We start from the raw sequence: 19,912 nt of genomic DNA, 5'->3' as shown, positions 1-19,912 counted from the left end.
AGAAAAATGTTTATTTAATAATGAGATATTTCCCCTCTTTCAATTGTTTTACTTCAATTAAAGGTTAGATTTATGTAATTTTTTTTATTGAAAGATCAAAAGGATAAAGGACACAGCCTTCTTTGCTCATATTTATCAAGGGTGCCAATATTTGTGGCCACAACTGCAATAACTGTAAAATATGCAGACATGTTGTGGTCCTCGTAAAAATAAATGTTATAGATGACAGTTGTCCATGATGACACTGATGGACACTAAACACAGTTGTACTGCACTCTGGTGGTGTGTGTTATTAACAGAAGAATATATGAGTGTCTTTTACCTTGAAGAAATGGCAAAAAAAAAAAAAAAGAAAAAAAAAGAAAAAAATCATCCATTCACCCTCAAATCACCCAAAATATAATATGATATCAATATAAAATATTGTATATTTTGTCCATGGAACACAAAAGGAGTTATCTGACAGAATATCGAAGCTGCTCTTTTCCATTTACAATGAACAGGACTGTTGACTGAAATTAGATTTGCTTTTATAACCAATATTTAAATAAATAACAATTATAATAATGTCATGACAATTTTCAATGTTATATAGGATTACATTTATGGTACTTTTTATGTCTTTTCTAGAGCTTTACAGTCATGGTTATCTATTTTTATGTATCTTAAAATTTATAACTCTAATAAATATAATAATAACAATACAACAATCTTCCATTTTCATATGGGGTACGAAATATCTATAAGATTTACACATTTCAACTTAATATTCTCATCATATTGTTGAATTGTGTAGGCTAATCTGTAACTAAATTAAATGAATATAATTAAAACTATTTAAATAAATAATAATAATGATTGAATGATTAAATGAAAGATCAAAAGGATAAACAATCACAGCCTTCTTTGCTCATATTTACAAAGCGTGCCAATATTTTTGGCCACAACTGTATATGTATACTGGCAGCCAAGAGTTTGGAATAATGTACAGATTCTGCTGTTTCGGAAGGAAATTGGAACTTTAATTCACCAAAGTGGCATTCAACTGATCACAAAGTATAGTCAGGACATTACTGATGTAAAAACAGCACATCACTCCAACACCTTATCCTTGAGTAATCATGCTAAATTGATCATTTGATACTAGAAAATCACTTGCCATTATATCAAACACAGCTGAAAGATATTGATTCATTAAATGAAGCTTAACGTTGTCTTTGTGTTGTTTTTGAGTTGTCACAGTATGAAATAGACTGGCATGTCTTAAGGTCAATATTAGGTCAGAAATGGCAAAAAATTAAAAAGCTTTCTCTAGAAACTCATCAGTCAATCATTGTTTTGAGGAACGAAGGCTATACAATGCTTGAAATTGCCAAAAACCTGAAGATTTCATTCAAAGGTGTACACTACAGTCTTTAAAGTCAAAAGACAACTGTCTCTAACAAGGACAGAAAGAGATGTGGAAGACCAGATGTGCAACTAAACAAGAGGATAAGTACATCAGAGTCTCTAGTTTGAGAAAAAGACACCTCACATGTCCTCAGCTGACAGCTTCATTGAATTCTACCTGCTCAACACCAGTTTCATGTTCAACAGTAAAGAGAAGACTCAGGAGGACTTATGGGAAGAATTGCAAGAAAAAGCCACTTTTGAAACAGAAAAACAAAAAGAAAAAGTCTGAGTGGGCAAAGAAACACAGACATTGGACAACAGATAATTGGAAAAGAGTGTAATGGATCTTAATCTCATTGATCTTTTGTGGGATCAGCTAGACTGTAAGGTGCGTGAGAAGTGCCTGACAAGACAGTCACATCTATGGCAAGTGCTACAGGAAGTGTGGGGTGAAATGTCACCTGAGTATCTGGACAAACTGACACACGTGCGCCTAGAGGATTTTTTGAGAACTCTTTAAAGTAGTTTAGAAGATTTTTTGTTCAAATTATAATTGCATTTTTCAGGTTATTAATGTCCTGACTATACATTGTGATCAGCTGAATGCCACTTTGGTGAATAAAAGTACCAATTTCTTTCCATAAGAGCAAAATCTGAACATTATTCCAAAACTTTGGCCGCCAGTGTGTGTGTACATTTTATATATATATATATATAGCTGTAGCCAAAACTGTTGACATCCTTAGTAAATATGTGCAAAGGCAGCTGTGAATATATATATATATATTTAGTGCATGGACGTTTTATGTCCTTGTATGAGTTTGACAGCTTCACGCAAAAAAATATTTTCAAGAAGTTATCTTTAAAAAAAAATGTAATAACAAAACCCCCTTACATATTTGAAGTTTAATTAATTTTGTTTAGTTAAACATTACACAGTTAAATGTGAAAGAAATTTGTTATAAAATTAAAATGCGTAAATACCCTAAAAGTAGGACAGTTTCGAATGTTAGTTACCATCAACTTTCATTTTAAACTTATATAAATATTTTTTTTTATCACAATTATTAATTTTAATATTGACTTCGAGTTATACCTTTTTCAAGCTTGCCAGCTTTCAGTGTATGTTTACACCAATTATTTTAATATATATTAATAAATACAGAATATTCATTATAATCATAACAATTTTGTTGTACAGAGCACATTTTTTACCATGCATTAGATTTTTTTACATAGGGCTGCACAATTAATCAAATAAATATTTGTTTTATTACAATTATAATAGATTACAATTTAGATTACATTTACAGTTGCCAAAATTAAAGAATTGTGAAAAGAGTCAGTTGCAGCATTCAACTGAGGTGTACTCCACTTGTGCAAGAAAATATATTTATTTTATTTATTATTATTATTATTATTATTCATTGGCAGCAGCAGTGGAGAATTAATCAATCACAAGCGTGACTGTTGCTTGATTTCTGTGTATAATATTGTCATAATTTGAACAAAAGGATTGTTTTTTATGCTGCTATGATGGCCGATGTAAACTTGACTCACTGATGTTTCAAATCGAAAAGTAATTCAGAAATATTTCTCATGTACAACCAACATAATGAATATAGCATGCATATAACCCCAGACAAAATAAGCATTTAATGTAAATTTACAATCCAAATGAAACACAATTACAATATAAAGACAAATATGTTTTCTCATAATACCGCAGCCTTAAAAAAAATAAAAATAATAATAATAATAATATATATATATAATCATGACAATTTGTCTTTTTAATAAACCCAGCAGCACTTCACATGGAGTTTTGACAGATGGCTTTTAATTCCACTGACATTCAAATCACTATTGGGAATTATCATTGTGTTTCAACAACTAAACCTCCAGTGAAAATCATGGACATCATAAATACAGGAAGCACAGGAAGAGTGGCTTGAAAACTAAATTAAACAGAACGTATCTACTAACACTTTCAAGAGTCTTCGTGTGTTATTACATCTAGCAAGGTGCCGTGAGACACAATTTGACATGTAAACTAGTGTGTTTAGAGGACTGCAGGGAGCAGGATTGGAAAAAGCACTGTTGTACATAAGTGACACAGGCACAAGTCTCCTCTTACATGAGAATACAGTTTATATACAGTACAGTTCTAATGCACTCATTAGTTTACTAAACACACCCAATAGAATTTAAAGAGATTTCACTACATAATGAAAACTGTCATCATTTACTCACCTCCCATGCCGATCCAAACCCTTTCATCTTTCTTTCTTCCGTTAACACACAAAGGAGATGTTAGGCACTGACAACCGTTTTTCATACAATGAAAGTGAATGGTGACTAAGGTTAATGTTCTGCCAGTCCTTTAGTGTTTCACAGAGGAAAGAATGGCATACGGGTTTGGAACAACATGAGAAGGAATAAATGATAACAGATTTTCGTATTTTGGTAAACTATTCCTTTAATGGAAAGTGGTAACGACACAGAAGAAATGTGAGATGTGTAATACGTGAAAGAGCTTCTATATTGATGTAGTATATGGTTGATTTTACTGTAACTATTAAGATGGTTTCACACAATATTCACCAAATAATTAGCAGGTGCCACACAGAAGTTCAATAAAGATCCTGGAGATTTCAGTTGGGTGATTCCCTTGCAATTGACCTGTTTTAGTGATGTCACTTCTTCCTCGCAGCCACCATATTTGTGACAACAGCGGGAGGAATCAATGGGGGTGAATGGAAAAACAGCAAAAATTGCTTTTGATCCAAGTCCCATGAAATGTGTATACAGTTTTTAAGGAAGAGCATATAATGCCAAATTGAACATTCACGGACATTTAAATATATTTTATAAACAATTCACCTCTGTACGCCGGTGAGTCTGATGTGTGACCAGTGAGTGTAACGCACACGGTACAATACCGTAAACATCTCAAAATCACAAGTTACAAATGTTTTCTGTTGTTTTCTGCTCTGATTTGGTCACAATGTGATGCTGTATGAATGTAGAGCTGCTTTTACCTCATGAAGAATTCACAGACAGCAACCATGGCATGTATATTAGTGTATAAGGCATGTTTACATTGTAGTCTGGTGGTGTGAATAATCTTATGATGTGTTGTTTATTAACTAACATTAGTATATACACTTTAACTATATTGGACTGCATACTGACATCACAGTGCTTTTTATTTATTTCAATGTGTTTCAATGATCACATATCTTATATCTAAAAAATGTTGCTGACTTTTGTCACATCCCACATCGCAGCACATTGAAGGAATATGGAATTTTGGCCACGAACATGGTGGAGCAGTCATACAGTGACGTCACATAGAACAGGTCAAGAGTTTGCATTCCTTCATGGCAGTTTGCGCTCCCTCACAATAGTCTTTGCTCACTCATAATTAGTTTTGCATTCACTTGCAAGAACTTCTTAATTCTCTTGTAATAAGTTTCGCATTCCCCACAATGTTTAATGAAATCTGCATTCCCTCGCCATAAGTTTTGCATTCTCTTGAAATAGGGTTTTTCCCCGCAGTATTTTTGCTTTCCCATACAAAAACTGCTGCTGCGTTCCCTCGTAATAAGTTTTGTGTTCCCTTGAATTATGTTTTGTTTCCTCGTAATAAGTTTTGCGCTCTCTTACAATGGTTTGAGGCTCCCTTGCATTAGTTTGCGTTCCCTCACAATTCGTTTAGCTTTTAGCAATTTTCGTTTAGCGTTTTCGTTTTTGCGTTCCCTTGAATTACGTTTTGTTTCCTCGTAATAGTTTTGCGTTCCCTTGAATTACGTTTTGTTTCCTCTTAATAGTTTTGCGTTCCCTTGAATTATGTTTTGTTTCCTCTTAATAGTTTTGCGTTCCCTTGAATTATGTTTTGTTTCCTCGTAATAGTTTTGCGTTCCCTTGAATTACGTTTTGTTTCCTCTTAATAGTTTTGCGTTCCCTTGAATTACGTTTTGTTTCCTCGTAATAGTTTTGCGTTCCCTTGAATTACGTTTTGTTTCCTCTTAATAGTTTTGCGTTCCCTTGAATTACGTTTTGTTTCCTCGTAATAGTTTTGCGTTCCCTTGAATTACGTTTTGTTTCCTCTTAATAGTTTTGCGTTCCCTTGAATTACGTTTTGTTTCCTCTAAATAAGTTTTGCAAACGTTTGAGGTTCCCTCGCAATACTTTGCATCCCATCGCAAAGTTTTTCCATTCTCTCGTAATAGTCTTGTGTTTCCTTGTAATAGTTCATATCTTTTTCTTTAGATTTTGGGGTGAAATGTGACCATTGCCTGGTTTCGTGAGATTCAGCCAGTTAGTTCACAGAAATCTCTTCCGATCCACAACATTCTGTATGTTTCCGAGAGAACAGGAATACTGAGTCCAGCTACAGAAGATCCAGTTCTGACAGAACTCCGTGTCAATGTGTCTGTTTTTAGTGCAGTTTCCATGATTGTTAGAATTAACTGAGCTGGCATGGTTATTTTTAGAACTAAGAGCTTTATTTAGCGTGTGACGTTGACTTTACATCTTCACCAATGCCCTGGTATTAGTGAACTGAACTCTTGTGAGTAGATTCTGTTGGGATGTTTGTGGTGCATATCAAAGAGTACATATCCAAGTTTAATTGATAGGGTCAAAGTGCAAATGTCTTTGGCAGCAATGTTACCATAGTAACGCTGCAGTAGTTTGCAATTAAAGGAACAGTCAGTTACTGACGCTCTCATCAGCGGTGTCAGTCACATCTGCGGTGCCATCCACACCTCCCCTTGCACGCCAGATCTTCACCGTACGGTCACTGCAGAGTGAAGATGTGGAGTGTTAAAGATCATATAAAGCCATTTCTTTTAGAACTGTGATGTGTGTATGTGTAAAACGTACTCTGATGTGGTAAACAGATGAGTGCTGTTAGTAGATATACTGTTAATGGGACTGTCATGGCCTCTGAGCTCCCCGAGCAGACTCAGTGTGTCCATGTGCCAGAGTTTGAGCACTCCTCCTCTACAGCCGCTCAGTAGGACAGAAGAACCAGGAACAACACCCAGAGCACAGACCCAGTCTCGATGAGCGTTCGGTACCTGCTGTAGGAACAAACAACATCAACTCATTAAACCTCCACAAACAGATTTAATTGAGTTCCTGATTAGTTCATTAAAGCTCTTCCTGAACGGATCTCAGCTCTGATTAATCGACTGATTAGACAATTCCTTGCAGAAGAAACTACACGGACTGTCTGATAAACGGACGATGTTGTTTTGCTGTTATATATTGTAAGATGTTTTTATTCTTGATAATTTGGCAGTAGTAATAACCTTTGTTTAGTCCATTTGATGATACAACATTGACAATCTGGCATTTCAAAAAATGTAAATGAGGGTGTAGTTTTAGGATTTTGAAACATTTAAAATGACGGGCTTGAGTGGTGTTTCCTAACAGTGCTCATTGAGACTGATTATGTTCAATGTGGACGTATGAAACTCACCTGCTCGCTTTCATTCTGAGTTTGTTTGCTATGGAGGCCGCAAAAAGTGTTCGTCCTTCTCCAAGCAAAGAATGTCCCACTGAGTCCTGTATGCCATTGCCCTCACTAAAAGCTAATTTGACCTGGAGTATGGCCTTCTCTTGGGCATGGGCAAAGGCATGTCTCTAGAGGTCATATCTGGCTGCTGGTTGGGCTTCCTCTAACAACTTTGCTAGGTTTATAACCTGAATGTATCTTCCCTCACTTCTCATATCTTTACAGAGGATGAAGGATGATCACTGACTAGTTGGTTAGAATTGGTGATGGAAATTTGGTCTCTCCATTCCCAGTGGTGTGAATGAGAGCATGTGTCCCAATGTTTTACTCCCATGTTGGCTAGTGTCATGGTACCAAAAGCCACTGGCTCTCTACCGTGTGGGCTAGTGTCATGGTAACTAAGGCGTTTGCTCTGCTCCTCTCATTTCTGCTGACCGGAAATATGCGTTGAGACATTGACCCCCTACCCAGACTGGCTAGTGCATCTGTCTTGACATCGAGATGTTGGTTTCTGGATCCAACCTCTGTTCCTATTTGACAATCTGGAGGGGTGGCTCCAAATGTTTTTGACTACACTGTATGGCTAGTAGATATTGCACTATGCTATGCGATATTGCGCTATGGTATGATTGAATATGGCTCCCTTTTTTTACATTGTTGCATTAAATTATATATATTAAAAAACTAGAGGCATTTTCACAAGAGGTCTCAGTCTTTTGGACTGTATTGTGCATAAAATTTGTATTATTTGAAATACTTTTGGTGCCACTGTAGCTGGTTTTACCTGCAACAGGTCTCTGCGGCTCAGGTCCCATTTCTTGATACCGTTGTCTCTGGAGCCGCTAAACAGACACTCGCCCTGAACTACCAGCGACTCGATGCCATCATAGTGAGGTGGCTCGAAGTTATGAGAAGGGCTGATGCTCCCCACAGCAGCTTCTGAGACGTCAAACATCTGCACACACAAGAACGCCATTACGTGGAATATTTGAGTTTTGATGAGATTTGATGATTTGACATGAGATGGTTTTTGATGTCTTTATTCCAAATGGTCATTTTAAAACTGCAGAACATCATTTTCAATGTTAAAATACATATACAGAGACACACATGTATGTACCTACCTTGATGTAGTGATCCTTTGAGCCTGTGATCACCAGATCCTGTCCATTACCAGTCTGATCAACAGTCAAACACATGACTGGACCCAGATGACCCATTAACTTACCCGTCGACACAAACCTGATGAAGAGAGAGGGAGTGTCGGGCACTTATTTAATATATCAGGTCAGGTATAGAGCTCGAGTGGCTGAATTAAAGGATGTTGGATTGCAGTACTACCGTCTCAGGTCCCACATGCGCACAGAGTTTCCCGCAGCGGCGTACAGAACGGTTCCAGGCGGGTTCAAATAGATCTGGTTAATTTGGTTCTCTCCGGCCGGTATGGTCACAGTGCGGTTAGTACTGGCTGCACACGTGTCACCAGTGTTCACCAAACCTGATGAACTAAACCAGAGGCAAGAACAGATTGAGTCGCACCCCATTCAACAACCACTCTGACCATTTGATTGAACTTACAACATGTAACCTTGTTAAAGGAACACTTCGCCCAAAAATGATAATTCTCCCAACACTTACTCACCCTTATGCCGTCTCAAACTCAAATGACTTTCTTTCTTCTGTGGAATACAAGTATTCTGCGCATGAGTGCCCCAAGGGGACTGCAGATGTCCAGATTTTAAAAGAAGTTAAAAGAAATGAAATGTTGGTCTGATCTCACCCAAACCGATCGTATCACTTCAGCAGACATGGATTAAACCACTCAAGGCATATGGATTACCTTTATGCTGCCGTTGTGTCCTTTTTAGAGCTTGAATGTTCTAGACCCAATTGACTTGCATTGTATGGATCTAAAAATACATCTATTAAAATATCTTCATTTGTGTTCCACAGAAGAAAGAAAATCATACGAGTTTGTGACGCACAAGAGTAAATGAACGGAGGAATCACAGGGTTCACTTTCACCCTTATGACCAATGAATTTTTAAGACTTTTCCAGTGGTTTGTGGATAAAGGGAACAGAATTTGTATACAAATTATTTAGTTTCAGACCGAACTGCCAATGAATTCTTCCTATGGACGACCAAGTTTGCCAATATTAAAAATAAATAAATATCCATCCATCCATCCATCCATCCATCCATCCATCCATCCATCCATCCATCGTCAACCGCTTATCCTGTGTACAGGGTCGCGGGGATAAATATATTAGATGTAAATATTAAATGTAAAAAATGAAAAGAAAAAATAAGTGTACTTAAATAAATACATTTTCAAATGTGAAATAAATCAGAATTTATATATTTATTTTCTTATGAATTTATTTCCACATATTTTTATTTCCTCATTTATTTATACGTCATAGAGGCATTTTCACTAGAGGTCTTACATTTTTGGACTGTACGTAAACATTATAACATTTGACAACATTTTGTAAGACTTTTTATTTATTTATTTCCACATGTATATATTTAGAATTTTCTTTTTCACATAAATTTTTTTTTTAACATTTATTTCTACATTTGTATGTCAATATGGTAATGAGGGGGTGTGTTTTCTACTTTTAGGCATAGCAGTCGAGCTCAGAGTGCTCCACAGTAAAGGTTTGAGGTCACAGCACCACCTTGTCTTTAACAAAACTGCATTAATTTATGATTTATGCTGGATCATTTCACATGATCCAGCATAAACTGGACACACACACTGTTTATTTCCAAGTCAAAGTGTCTGTTATCAGATCTGTTCAAATGTGGGGTTCTGTTCAGACTGTCTGCCAAGATATTCAGCCGAATCCCTGATACTTTAGAAATCCTGAGTCTGTTCAGGTATGTTCTCACTAGGTACATACAGTTACAGTGATTTAAAATGACTTAAAAAGGGATATAATGTTTAGATCATATCGCCCACAAGTCATTCATCCAACAGAGAAAATTAATTCCATATTTAACTGGATCTGTTCACACAATGTTCTACAATATTCATGCCCATCTGTGGCAATATTTCAAATCTGTAGACTCGCATTCAATTTTGTCACCCACAAGATGTCACTGTGACCTCCAACCTTCACTCCGGAGCACTCTGAGCTTGATTGCTATGCTTAAAGAAGAACACACAGCCCCTTTATTACAGTACGGATAAAGACATGTTTAAATAAATAAATGTGAAAATATACACAGTACTGAGCAAAAGTTTTAGGCACTTGTAAAACATGTTGCATAGTGAGGATGTCTTCAAAAATAATGACATAAATAGTTTTCAATTATCAACTAACATCATACAAAGTCCAGTCAACTTAAAAAGCTACATCAATATTTGGTGTAACCACCTTTGCCTTTAAAACAGCCCCAATTCACCTAGTTACACCCGGACACAGTTGTTCTTGGTTGTTGGCAGATAGGATGTTCCAAGATTCTAAGAGAATTCTCCACAGTTCTTCAATCTATTTGGGCTGTCTCAATTGTTTCTGTCTCTTTCTGTGATCCCAGACTGACACAATGTTCAGTGGGGCTTTGTGGGGGTCATGACATCTGTTGCAGTGCTCCCTGTTCTTCTATTCTAATATTTTCTATTTGAAAAAGTAATGTTTGGGAGTGTAACATTTAGATTACTTATTGTCACACTAAAGAAGAAGATATAAATAACAATCTTAAGACAAATGTTTTTGTGAAACTTCATATGTGGCTTTGTGGGGGTCAAGACTTTTGCACAGTACTGTACATACACTCACCTAAAGGATTATTAGGAACACCTGTTCAATTTCTCATTAATGCAATTATCTAATCAACCAATCACATGGCAGTTGCTTCAATGCATTTAGGGGTGTGGTCCTGGTCAAGACGATCTCCTGAACTCCAAACTGAATGTCAGAATGGGAAAGAAAGGTGATTTAAGCAATTTTGAGCGTGGCATGGTTGTTGGTGCCAGACGGGCTGGTCTGAGTATTTCACAATCTGCTCAGTTACTGGGATTTTCACGCACAACCCTTTCTAGGGTTTACAAAGAATGATGTGAAAAGGAAAAACATCCAGTATGCGGCAGTCCTGTTGGCTGAAAATGCCTTGTTGATGCTAGAGGTCAGAGGAGAATGGGCCGACTGATTCAAGATGATAGAAGAGCAACTTTGACTGAAATAACCACTCGTTACAACCGAGGTATGCAGCAAAGCATTTGTGAAGCCACAACACGCACAACCTTGAGGCGGATGGGCTACAACAGCAGAAGACCCCACCGGGTACCACTCATCTCCACTACAAATAGGAAAAAGAGGCTACAATTTGCAAGAGCTCACCAAAATTGGACAGTTGAAGACTGGAAAAATGTTGCCTGGTCTGATGAGTCTCGATTTCTGTTGAGACATTCAGATGGTAGAGTCAGAATTTGGCGTAAACAGAATGAGAACATGGATCCATCATGCCTTGTTACCACTGTGCAGGCTGGTGGTGGTGGTGTAATGGTGTGGTGGATGTTTTCTTGGCACACTTTAGGCCCCTTAGTGCCAATTGGGCATCGTTTAAATGCCACGGCCTACCTGAGCATTGTTTCTGACCATGTCCATCCCTTTATGGCCACCATGTACCCATCCTCTGATGGCTACTTCCAGCAGGATAATGCACCATGTCACAAAGCTTGAATCATTTCAAATTGGTTTCTTGAACATGACAATGAGTTCACTGTACTAAAATGGCCCCCACAGTCACCAGATCTCAACCCAATAGAGCATTTTTGGGATGTGGTGTAACGGGAGCTTCGTGCCCTGGATGTGCATCCCACAAATCTCCATCAACTGCAAGATGCTATCCTATCAATATGGGCCAACATTTCTAAAGAATGCTTTCAGCACCTTGTTGAATCAATGCCACGTAGAATTAAGGCAGTTCTGAAGGCAAAAGGGGTCAAACACAGTATTAGTATAGTGTTCCTAATAATCCTTTAGGTGAGTGTATATGTATAAATAAATAAATGAGGACATTTACGTATACATGATAGATCAATGTGTAAATACATAAATAAGTTACTGAAAGTATAAATACTCATTTTTTGTCATATTTGAATATGTAACGATTTATTTCTATATATACTTTTTAAATTCATTTGTATATATACAGTTCATATATATGTGTTGTAATATTGGCAGACTTGGTCCTCCATATGGATATGACCAAGTCGAATCGTAAAAGATAATCGTACATCACTATAACTTGAGCAGATTTGCCTCACAAGGTGATGACATATTTTATAGCTGAGAATAACAAAAATATTTTCACTAAAGCACTTTTCATTTATTTCTAGGCCCATAAAACACAAATTGAAAATGACCAATTTTAAAGCAGGTTTAAAGCCAGATATTCTCACAAACAAAAAGAGACAATCCCGTCATATTTTGCATAATAATGTGCTAGCCAGATGTTGCAACGGTTTCTTCCTCATCTACACTTGAGTTTTTCCTTACCACTGTTGCTTTCTGGGGTTTATAATGCACTGTTTTTCATTTTTTCTTTAAAAGTGCTTTGGAACAATATGTATTGTACAAGCGCTACACCAAAAAACAGAACTGAATTGAATCAATCACATGCTTCAATACAAAATTAAAACTCATAGTTAAAATGAAATGGATATGTTGTACCTGTCCATGAATGAAGAAACAGGAAGTATTTCTATAAACATTACAGCTTTATATATTACTTGTGCTTGAACACAAACAATACAAACAGGTTCATTAGTATCCAAATTGCCGCTTCCAGACACAAGGGCCAAAAGCAGGTATTTAAGAAAAATACATTTTCACACCACATTTTACAGTTGTTTCGCAGCCAGTGTGAAGGGGCCCATATGAATACATTGTTTCAATTTAAACGCTTGTTATGACGAAAATGTGCTCGATAAGAATAGACCTTAACAAGAGGTCATTGTAGTTTGTGAACGTATAGCTGAAACTTGTGTTTGGCGAGTACTCACGTGAGTGTGCGGATGCATTTGGCCGAGTCACGGATGTCCCAGACTTTGATGTAGGAGGTGGAGACGGTGAACACCACACTGGAGCTGTACCGCACTGACACCACATTGTTGGGGTGTCCACCAAGAGACATGATCTCCTGTCCTGTTACCAGATTCCACACCTTACACGTCCGATCTGGATGAAAAGACAAGGTAAGCATACAAGAACCGCCCAATAATCACACCCAACACTTCTGCTGAGCAATCAACGGCAGCACCAGTCTGTCATGATCACATAAGCATAATATAAAACATAAAAACCATACAAAGAGAGTACCAATGCTAAGTCAGCAGTTACAGATGGGCCTTTAACATTTCCCAAAAAATTGCTGATTCTGACCTTTAGATCCCGTGAAGAGGAGGTCATCGGTGGAGTCAACACACAAAACGGCTTTACTGTGACCCTCAGCTATATGAACACACTGCAGAGAACTGCCGCGACTGCTCTTCCACGCCGGAACAGGGTTGATCACACCTCTGATACACATGCCAAAAACATGTACAACAATCAGATGATTCCTCTACTAAATGATTATCTTGTATGGATTGAATTATAAAATAGAATTGTGTCTTGTCAAGTAAGTTTCTATCCGCACACTGTTCACATTTGACATAGGAGTGAATTACATATCGTTTAAGGTATGCATACCAGTGGACACTGTCCATCAATTCATCCACATTGAGCAAAGCAAATATATGATATCCAAAACAAAGAATAATGAAGTTAGGGGCATTGTAGGAACAGGACAAAGACTCAAGCACTTTAAAATTCAAACATAAAGCCCCCAAAAACATTTAGAGTCACACTCCTGGATAACAACAGCGCAAAGCCTTTTCACTGTAATGAGTGAATACAGGGCTGGACTGGTAATCTGGCCTACCGGGCATTTTCCCGGTGGGCCGACGCACTTTGGGGCTGATCAGGGTCGGACCGGCCATCGGGAGAACCGAGGCTGGTGGGTCGGCAGCAACGTGCCGAATGGGCCGCGATAAGGTAAATGAGCCGCCACGTTATGCAGAACGGACCACAAAACAGTGCCACAATATGCAGAAAAGAACAGTAAACCCCCCCCGCTCAACAACTTTTGGCTCATACTGTTACATAGGGGTGGGCGATATGACCAAAATCGTATTTTTATATCACAATAATGATATATATATCACAACATTTTATCCTGATATGTCACGTGAAGCCCTACCCACTGACAGATAAGCCCACGCTACGTACATGGATATTTACATATCACGATATACACGATACAGCAAAATCTCTTTTGATTGACACTTTATATCATGGCCACAATATATATCGTCATATCGCCCAGCCCTACTGATACATGTTCCTGAATAATAAATTATGAGTGTTCAAAAGAAAAAGTGTTTTTTCTTCCGATCTTTTTCTACTGTATATCTGCTGTATTCTTTGCATACTTCTTCTGTGGACTCTCTAAATCACTGATGCTGTCTGTAAGACGCACTTTGCTGGGCCCACTAATGAGCTGCACTGGAGGGCGGGGCTGATTCCAAGCCCCTCCTACAAATTCTAAACTTCTAAAATCACAAACTTCTTTATCCACAAACATGAATGAACACATTCACAAACACTCGCATATAAAATGTGTTCATAAACTAAAATAAAAGAAAAAAAACACATTCAGATGCAAATAATCAGAGTAGTCAGCATTTGTAAGGCAAGAACGTCCCATCACCTTTCTCTATTCATGAGTTATGTTTTTTTAACCCTTGTGCAACCCTTGTGTTTTGATCATTTTGGCTGTTAATGCCAGTGGCACAAATTTTGCCAAATGTGTGTATTTTTGGGGGAATTTTTACATTTCAACCTCAGTTCCTAAAATACATCTATAATAGACTGTTTACATAAAATAGTTACACTCAGGACCTTCAGGAAAAAAAAAACAATTCCCCTTTGAAACCCATTAAACTGTCTATAATAATACATTTAAACTTTATTCAGGGCTCCAGAATGGGCTATCATTCTGGAGCCCTGACTTCAATTATTTATTTATTTCCACCAGATGGCACCATTTTTTCATATTTAGCCTATGGAGCAAATAAATGCTTTGTTCCTATTTTCTGTTTGCTGTATTATAGAGCACTGCAGGACAACTCAATAAATGATGCAGCTAAAGTTGTGTGGGTGTGTTGGTATGAATATCAGTGTGTGTGTCTGTGTGTGTGTGTGTGTATACACGTGCGTGCGTGTGTATAAAAACAACAGCAGCATTATATAAACAAACTGGAATTTAAAGGGTTAAAATCCTGAAACATGAATTAATATTTGGTAGTTATGATCAGGACTGATGTTGGTTAAAAAAAAATGTATGTCACTGAAAGTGAAAAATAATATTAATATATAATATTTTTTTGGCAGTTTTTGTCCTCTAAGGATCTGAGTGTGAGTTGTTGTTTTTTTAATCTGACACTGCACAAAAAAATAATAATGCATCAAAAACAATGTTGTTGCTAATCATTGACAAATTCCTTATTCCAAAAACATTTCCACATCAAAAAACTGCCATAATAATATAATATATGAATATTATTTTCCATTTCAATGATTGAATTTTTATAACCAACATAATTCCTGATCATAACTACCAACATTTAGCTCAGGAATGATGTTGGTTATAAAAATTTTAATCATTGACAGTGGAAAATAATATTAATATATTATATTATTATGGCAGTTTTTTGATGTGGAAATGTTTATCCTCTAAGAACATCTAAGGAATTTTTTTAATTGACGCACAAGGGTTAAGGCAAGCTTGTGAATATAAGAACAAAATTATAAGAATAATGTTTAAGTATATTATTATAGACAGGTGATTTTTAGGACTTTAGTGGATGACACTGCAAAGCTAACATAAACTGTCATGTGGTGAAAAACACATAGCTCAAGACATTTACCGTCATTTAATCTTGAACCGACAGCAATTTGTTTACAAATACCCATCCAAGTTCTGCAGGAATTAATGACTGCAAAATCAGTTAATTACTATTTTCAAAGCCAAGCCATGTTGATATTTAAAGGGCCACATTTTACATGGACTGCTACAACACGACTTTTGAAACATTCTGAATTTCAAAAATGCCATGTAAATGTTATTTTATGAAATACTGGAAAGAGTCATACCTCTAAACTAGAAAATGCTCTCCCTTATGAGTTTCAAAGGCATAAAAACAAACAAACAAACAAAAAAAAAACACTACAGCCAAACCATTGATTTGGTTAGTTACACATGAACAGGAATATGAGACAGATTCTTCTTAATGAGGTTCATAGTGTGATTATTGCAGTCCATGTAAAGCACAGACAGCATGCTTCTTCAAAAATTAAATAAGATGACTTTAATGCCAAATTTTCTACATTCAGACCCTGTCATCGTCCTCTCCGAAGTGGTTGGTTTGTAAAAACCAGCACACACAGGCAGAAGCAAAAAACATTTTCGAAATATTAAGAAGCTGCAGTAATAACTCTCTGCCATTGGGTGCGCTAGCTCTTACTGTTTGGCTTTGGCCTTGTCAGCCAGGGCATGTTCCTTTTCATACGTCTTCCTGCGGGACAGAGGGGATGGTTCTGGCACTCTCTTTTGCCCAACTGTTGATAGTCTGTTGCCAGAGCTGCTACTTTAAGATCCATTTGCAACGTGAAAGACAGAAACATAAATCAAAACACAAGGACTGAAGAAAAAAAAAAAGACACCAACATAATATGGACAGCATGCATAGTAAATAAAAACTTAACATTACCTGTTCTTTGAAAAAAAAAATATATATAATTTGGAAATGTGGGATTAATTAACAGTAACCTTTTATTTATAAAATAAATAAATAGTTTTGCTAGTGGCGAACTTCCAGTTGAATTTGTGGAAAATTTAGTTTGCATCTCTTTGGCAGCAATAGTTGCTTGTTTGCCAGATATCTACCAACATTGGCCAACTGTTCTTTTTCCAACCCTTGGCAAATATCTGCCACTACCTTTCACAAATATCTGCCACTACTGGCAAACACGTTGTTGTACCTTTGACAAATATCTGCCACTACTGGCAAACAGTTCTTGGTTGAATACTTAGGAATTATCTACCAGTACTGGCAAACAGTACTTTGTCTAACATTTGGCAAATACTGTATCTGCCACTACTGGCAAACACGTTGTTCTACTTTTGACAAATATCTGCCACTACTGGCAAACACGTTGTTCTACTTTTGACAAATATCTGCCACTACTGGCAAACACGTTGTTCTACTTTTGACAAATATCTGCCACTACTGGCAAACACGTTGTTCTTCCTTTCACAAATATCTGCCACTACTGGCAAACACGTTGTTCTTCCTTTCACAAATATCTGCCACTACTGGCAAACACGTTGTTCTTCCTTTCACAAATATCTGCCACTACTGGCAAACACGTTGTTCTACTTTTGACAAATATCTGCCACTACTGGCAAACACGTTGTTCTTCCTTTCACAAATATCTGCCACTACTGGCAAACACGTTGTTCTACTTTTGACAAATATCTGCCACTACTGGCAAACACGTTGTTCTACTTTTGACAAATATCTGCCACTACTGGCAAACACGTTGTTCTTCCTTTCACAAATATCTGCCACTACTGGCAAACACGTTGTTCTACTTTTGACAAATATCTGCCACTACTGGCAAACACGTTGTTCTACTTTTGACAAATATCTGCCACTACTGGCAAACACGTTGTTCTTCCTTTCACAAATATCTGCCACTACTGGCAAACACGTTGTTCTTCCTTTCACAAATATCTGCCACTACTGGCAAACACGTTGTTCTTCCTTTCACAAATATCTACCAGTACTGGCAAACAGTACTTTGTCTAACATTTGGCAAATACTGTATCTGCTACTACTGGCTAAAAGTTCTATGGTGATCCTTTGGCAAATATCTGCATCTACTGGAAACAGGTCCATGGAGAATATTTGGCACATATCTGCCAATACTATCCAATAGATCTGTGGTGAACCTTTGGCAAACATTTGCCACTACTGGCAAACAGTTATGGCAAACCTGTGGCAACAATGGACAATTCATTTCTGGACAAGTAGTCAAACTTTTCACTGAAGTAATATCATGATCTATGATCTTTTATATGATATCAATTTTGTGAATGCAAAACCTTTTAACAAACCAGTTAAAGGCTAAAAAAACATGCTATTATCATAACTACAATTTTTCAGCATCTAACTGTTGTATAAATTATGATTATCCTTTTTTTGCCTGCATGTTCTTTGCATGCTTTGTTTTTATTCATTAACAAAATTCAAACATGAATGTATGTCAAGTATAATAAAAGCTAAATTCTAAATTATAGACACAATCAGCCGATTTCCTCTGATGTTGTCTCAACTGCTAACTAAACCAGAAGTGACCAGACAGAAGATTTATTGTACCATCAGTCTTTGCAACATATCAGAGAATAGATTACATCAAATCACAGTTCTTAACAATGAATGATCATTTGCGATTGATGAAAAGGGACATTGCATAGCAAACATTAAGCAACAGTAGTAAGTTCATGCATGATGTGAGGTATTGTTAGTAAGCAAGAAATTATCTACTAAGAAATTGAGAAGCATATACTAATTGCCTAAACTTACATGCTTTCCATTCTAGAGGACATGCCAACAGGAGGGAGCATGTAGTCCCGGTCTCTAACAGTATTTCCAGCAGACTCCATATCAATAACTCCCTCAGATGCCATTGTGTGTGGAGGGATGGAGAAATCTTTTGTGGTTGTGTCTGGACCAGAGTCACAGTTGTTCACATAGAGTAACTCCATCTGAGTGGTGGTCCTTCTCCGGGCCTGAGCAATAATTGCAAAAGCAAATGGACACAGGCAGTTCAATCAGGATGTGGATAAGCAAAGAGTAAGCAGCCACTAAGCAAAGGCTTTCAGGGAGCTTATGATGTAGAGACAGCTCTGATAGAGCATTTGATGAATAGGAATGTGTAAATTGCATATTAATGTTTTTGAAAGAGCGGGTCAGTTTTAAATCAAGCGTAAAAACAGCAAATTGAACTTCTGAAAGCACAACTGGACTGGCCTCTCTGAAATTCTTATGGATGCCTCATAAGAGTAACAACCTGAGATTAAGTTTTTGCAAAGAAGATGGTCCCTTTCATGGTTCGAATTCATCTTTTGGTTACCAGGCTAGATATTGAAAGGAATTGTTCACTAAACATGAAAATTTGGTCATTATTTATTCTTCACTCCAAATCCGACTATGGCACATGAGATCAAGAAACAACCAAGAACCAATGTTCAACCTGTGCTGTAGTTGCCATATATTACAAAGTGATCGTATATTCACTTTCATTCTGACAAAAAGCCGTATTAAGATATGTGACGGGGAGGAGGGCGTGGCCAGTCCGTGATGACGCACGCCTGGTGCTGAGTTGTCTAATCAGCGGGAGAGAGATAAGGAGGGGCCGGGACGCCACTTTAGGAGAGAGAGACACACGAGCTCTGTGTGTGTGCATCTTTGTTTGATTTGCATTTTCAGTTTGTTATTAAAGATTTAGGTTGAGATGGTTCCCGCCCCCTCCTTGCCCATCCTTACCCGTTACAAGAGATTTTTAACTTTTTTCATCTGATCCACGGAGGCGTGTGGAGCGACATAATATGAGAAAATAATGAACAGATATTTACTATATTATATTGGTACACCAAAATCGAAATAAGGGTTAATGAAGAGAATTTAAACCATACCTTAGTCCTAGATTTAGTCTCTCCACATAGGTTCATGAGGTCTGACGCCAGAGTCCTAAAATATGGGAAAATACACTACCGGTCAAAAGTTTAGGAACACTTACTCATTCTTTATTATAATTTTTTTTTTTCACATTTGAGAATAATAGTGAAGTCATCAAAACTATGGAATAACATA

At 37.1% G+C, this 19,912-nt stretch overlaps 1 protein-coding gene across 1 annotated transcript in view; it reads right to left on the bottom strand.

Annotated features, from left to right (window-relative positions):
• Positions 1-2,788: 2,788 nt before the first annotated feature.
• LOC127640701 (kinesin-like protein KIF21B) overlaps positions 2,789-19,912 on the bottom strand; it is a 61,400-nt gene continuing 44,276 nt past the window's right edge. The window contains 10 exon segments of the mRNA XM_052123398.1: positions 2,789-6,199; positions 6,283-6,482; positions 7,704-7,874; positions 8,044-8,161; positions 8,261-8,425; positions 12,935-13,109; positions 13,314-13,450; positions 16,499-16,621; positions 18,623-18,828; positions 19,735-19,789. Of these exon segments, the coding sequence (XP_051979358.1) occupies positions 6,109-6,199; positions 6,283-6,482; positions 7,704-7,874; positions 8,044-8,161; positions 8,261-8,425; positions 12,935-13,109; positions 13,314-13,450; positions 16,499-16,621; positions 18,623-18,828; positions 19,735-19,789 (1,441 nt within the window). The 3' untranslated portion in view covers positions 2,789-6,108.

This window comes from Xyrauchen texanus, chromosome 49 (assembly GCF_025860055.1).
Source record: "Xyrauchen texanus isolate HMW12.3.18 chromosome 49, RBS_HiC_50CHRs, whole genome shotgun sequence".
Classification (NCBI taxonomy): Eukaryota; Metazoa; Chordata; class Actinopteri; order Cypriniformes; family Catostomidae; genus Xyrauchen; species Xyrauchen texanus.
The sequence above is the reverse complement of the archived record's forward strand: the minus strand, read 5'-3'. Positions and strand labels throughout refer to the sequence as shown.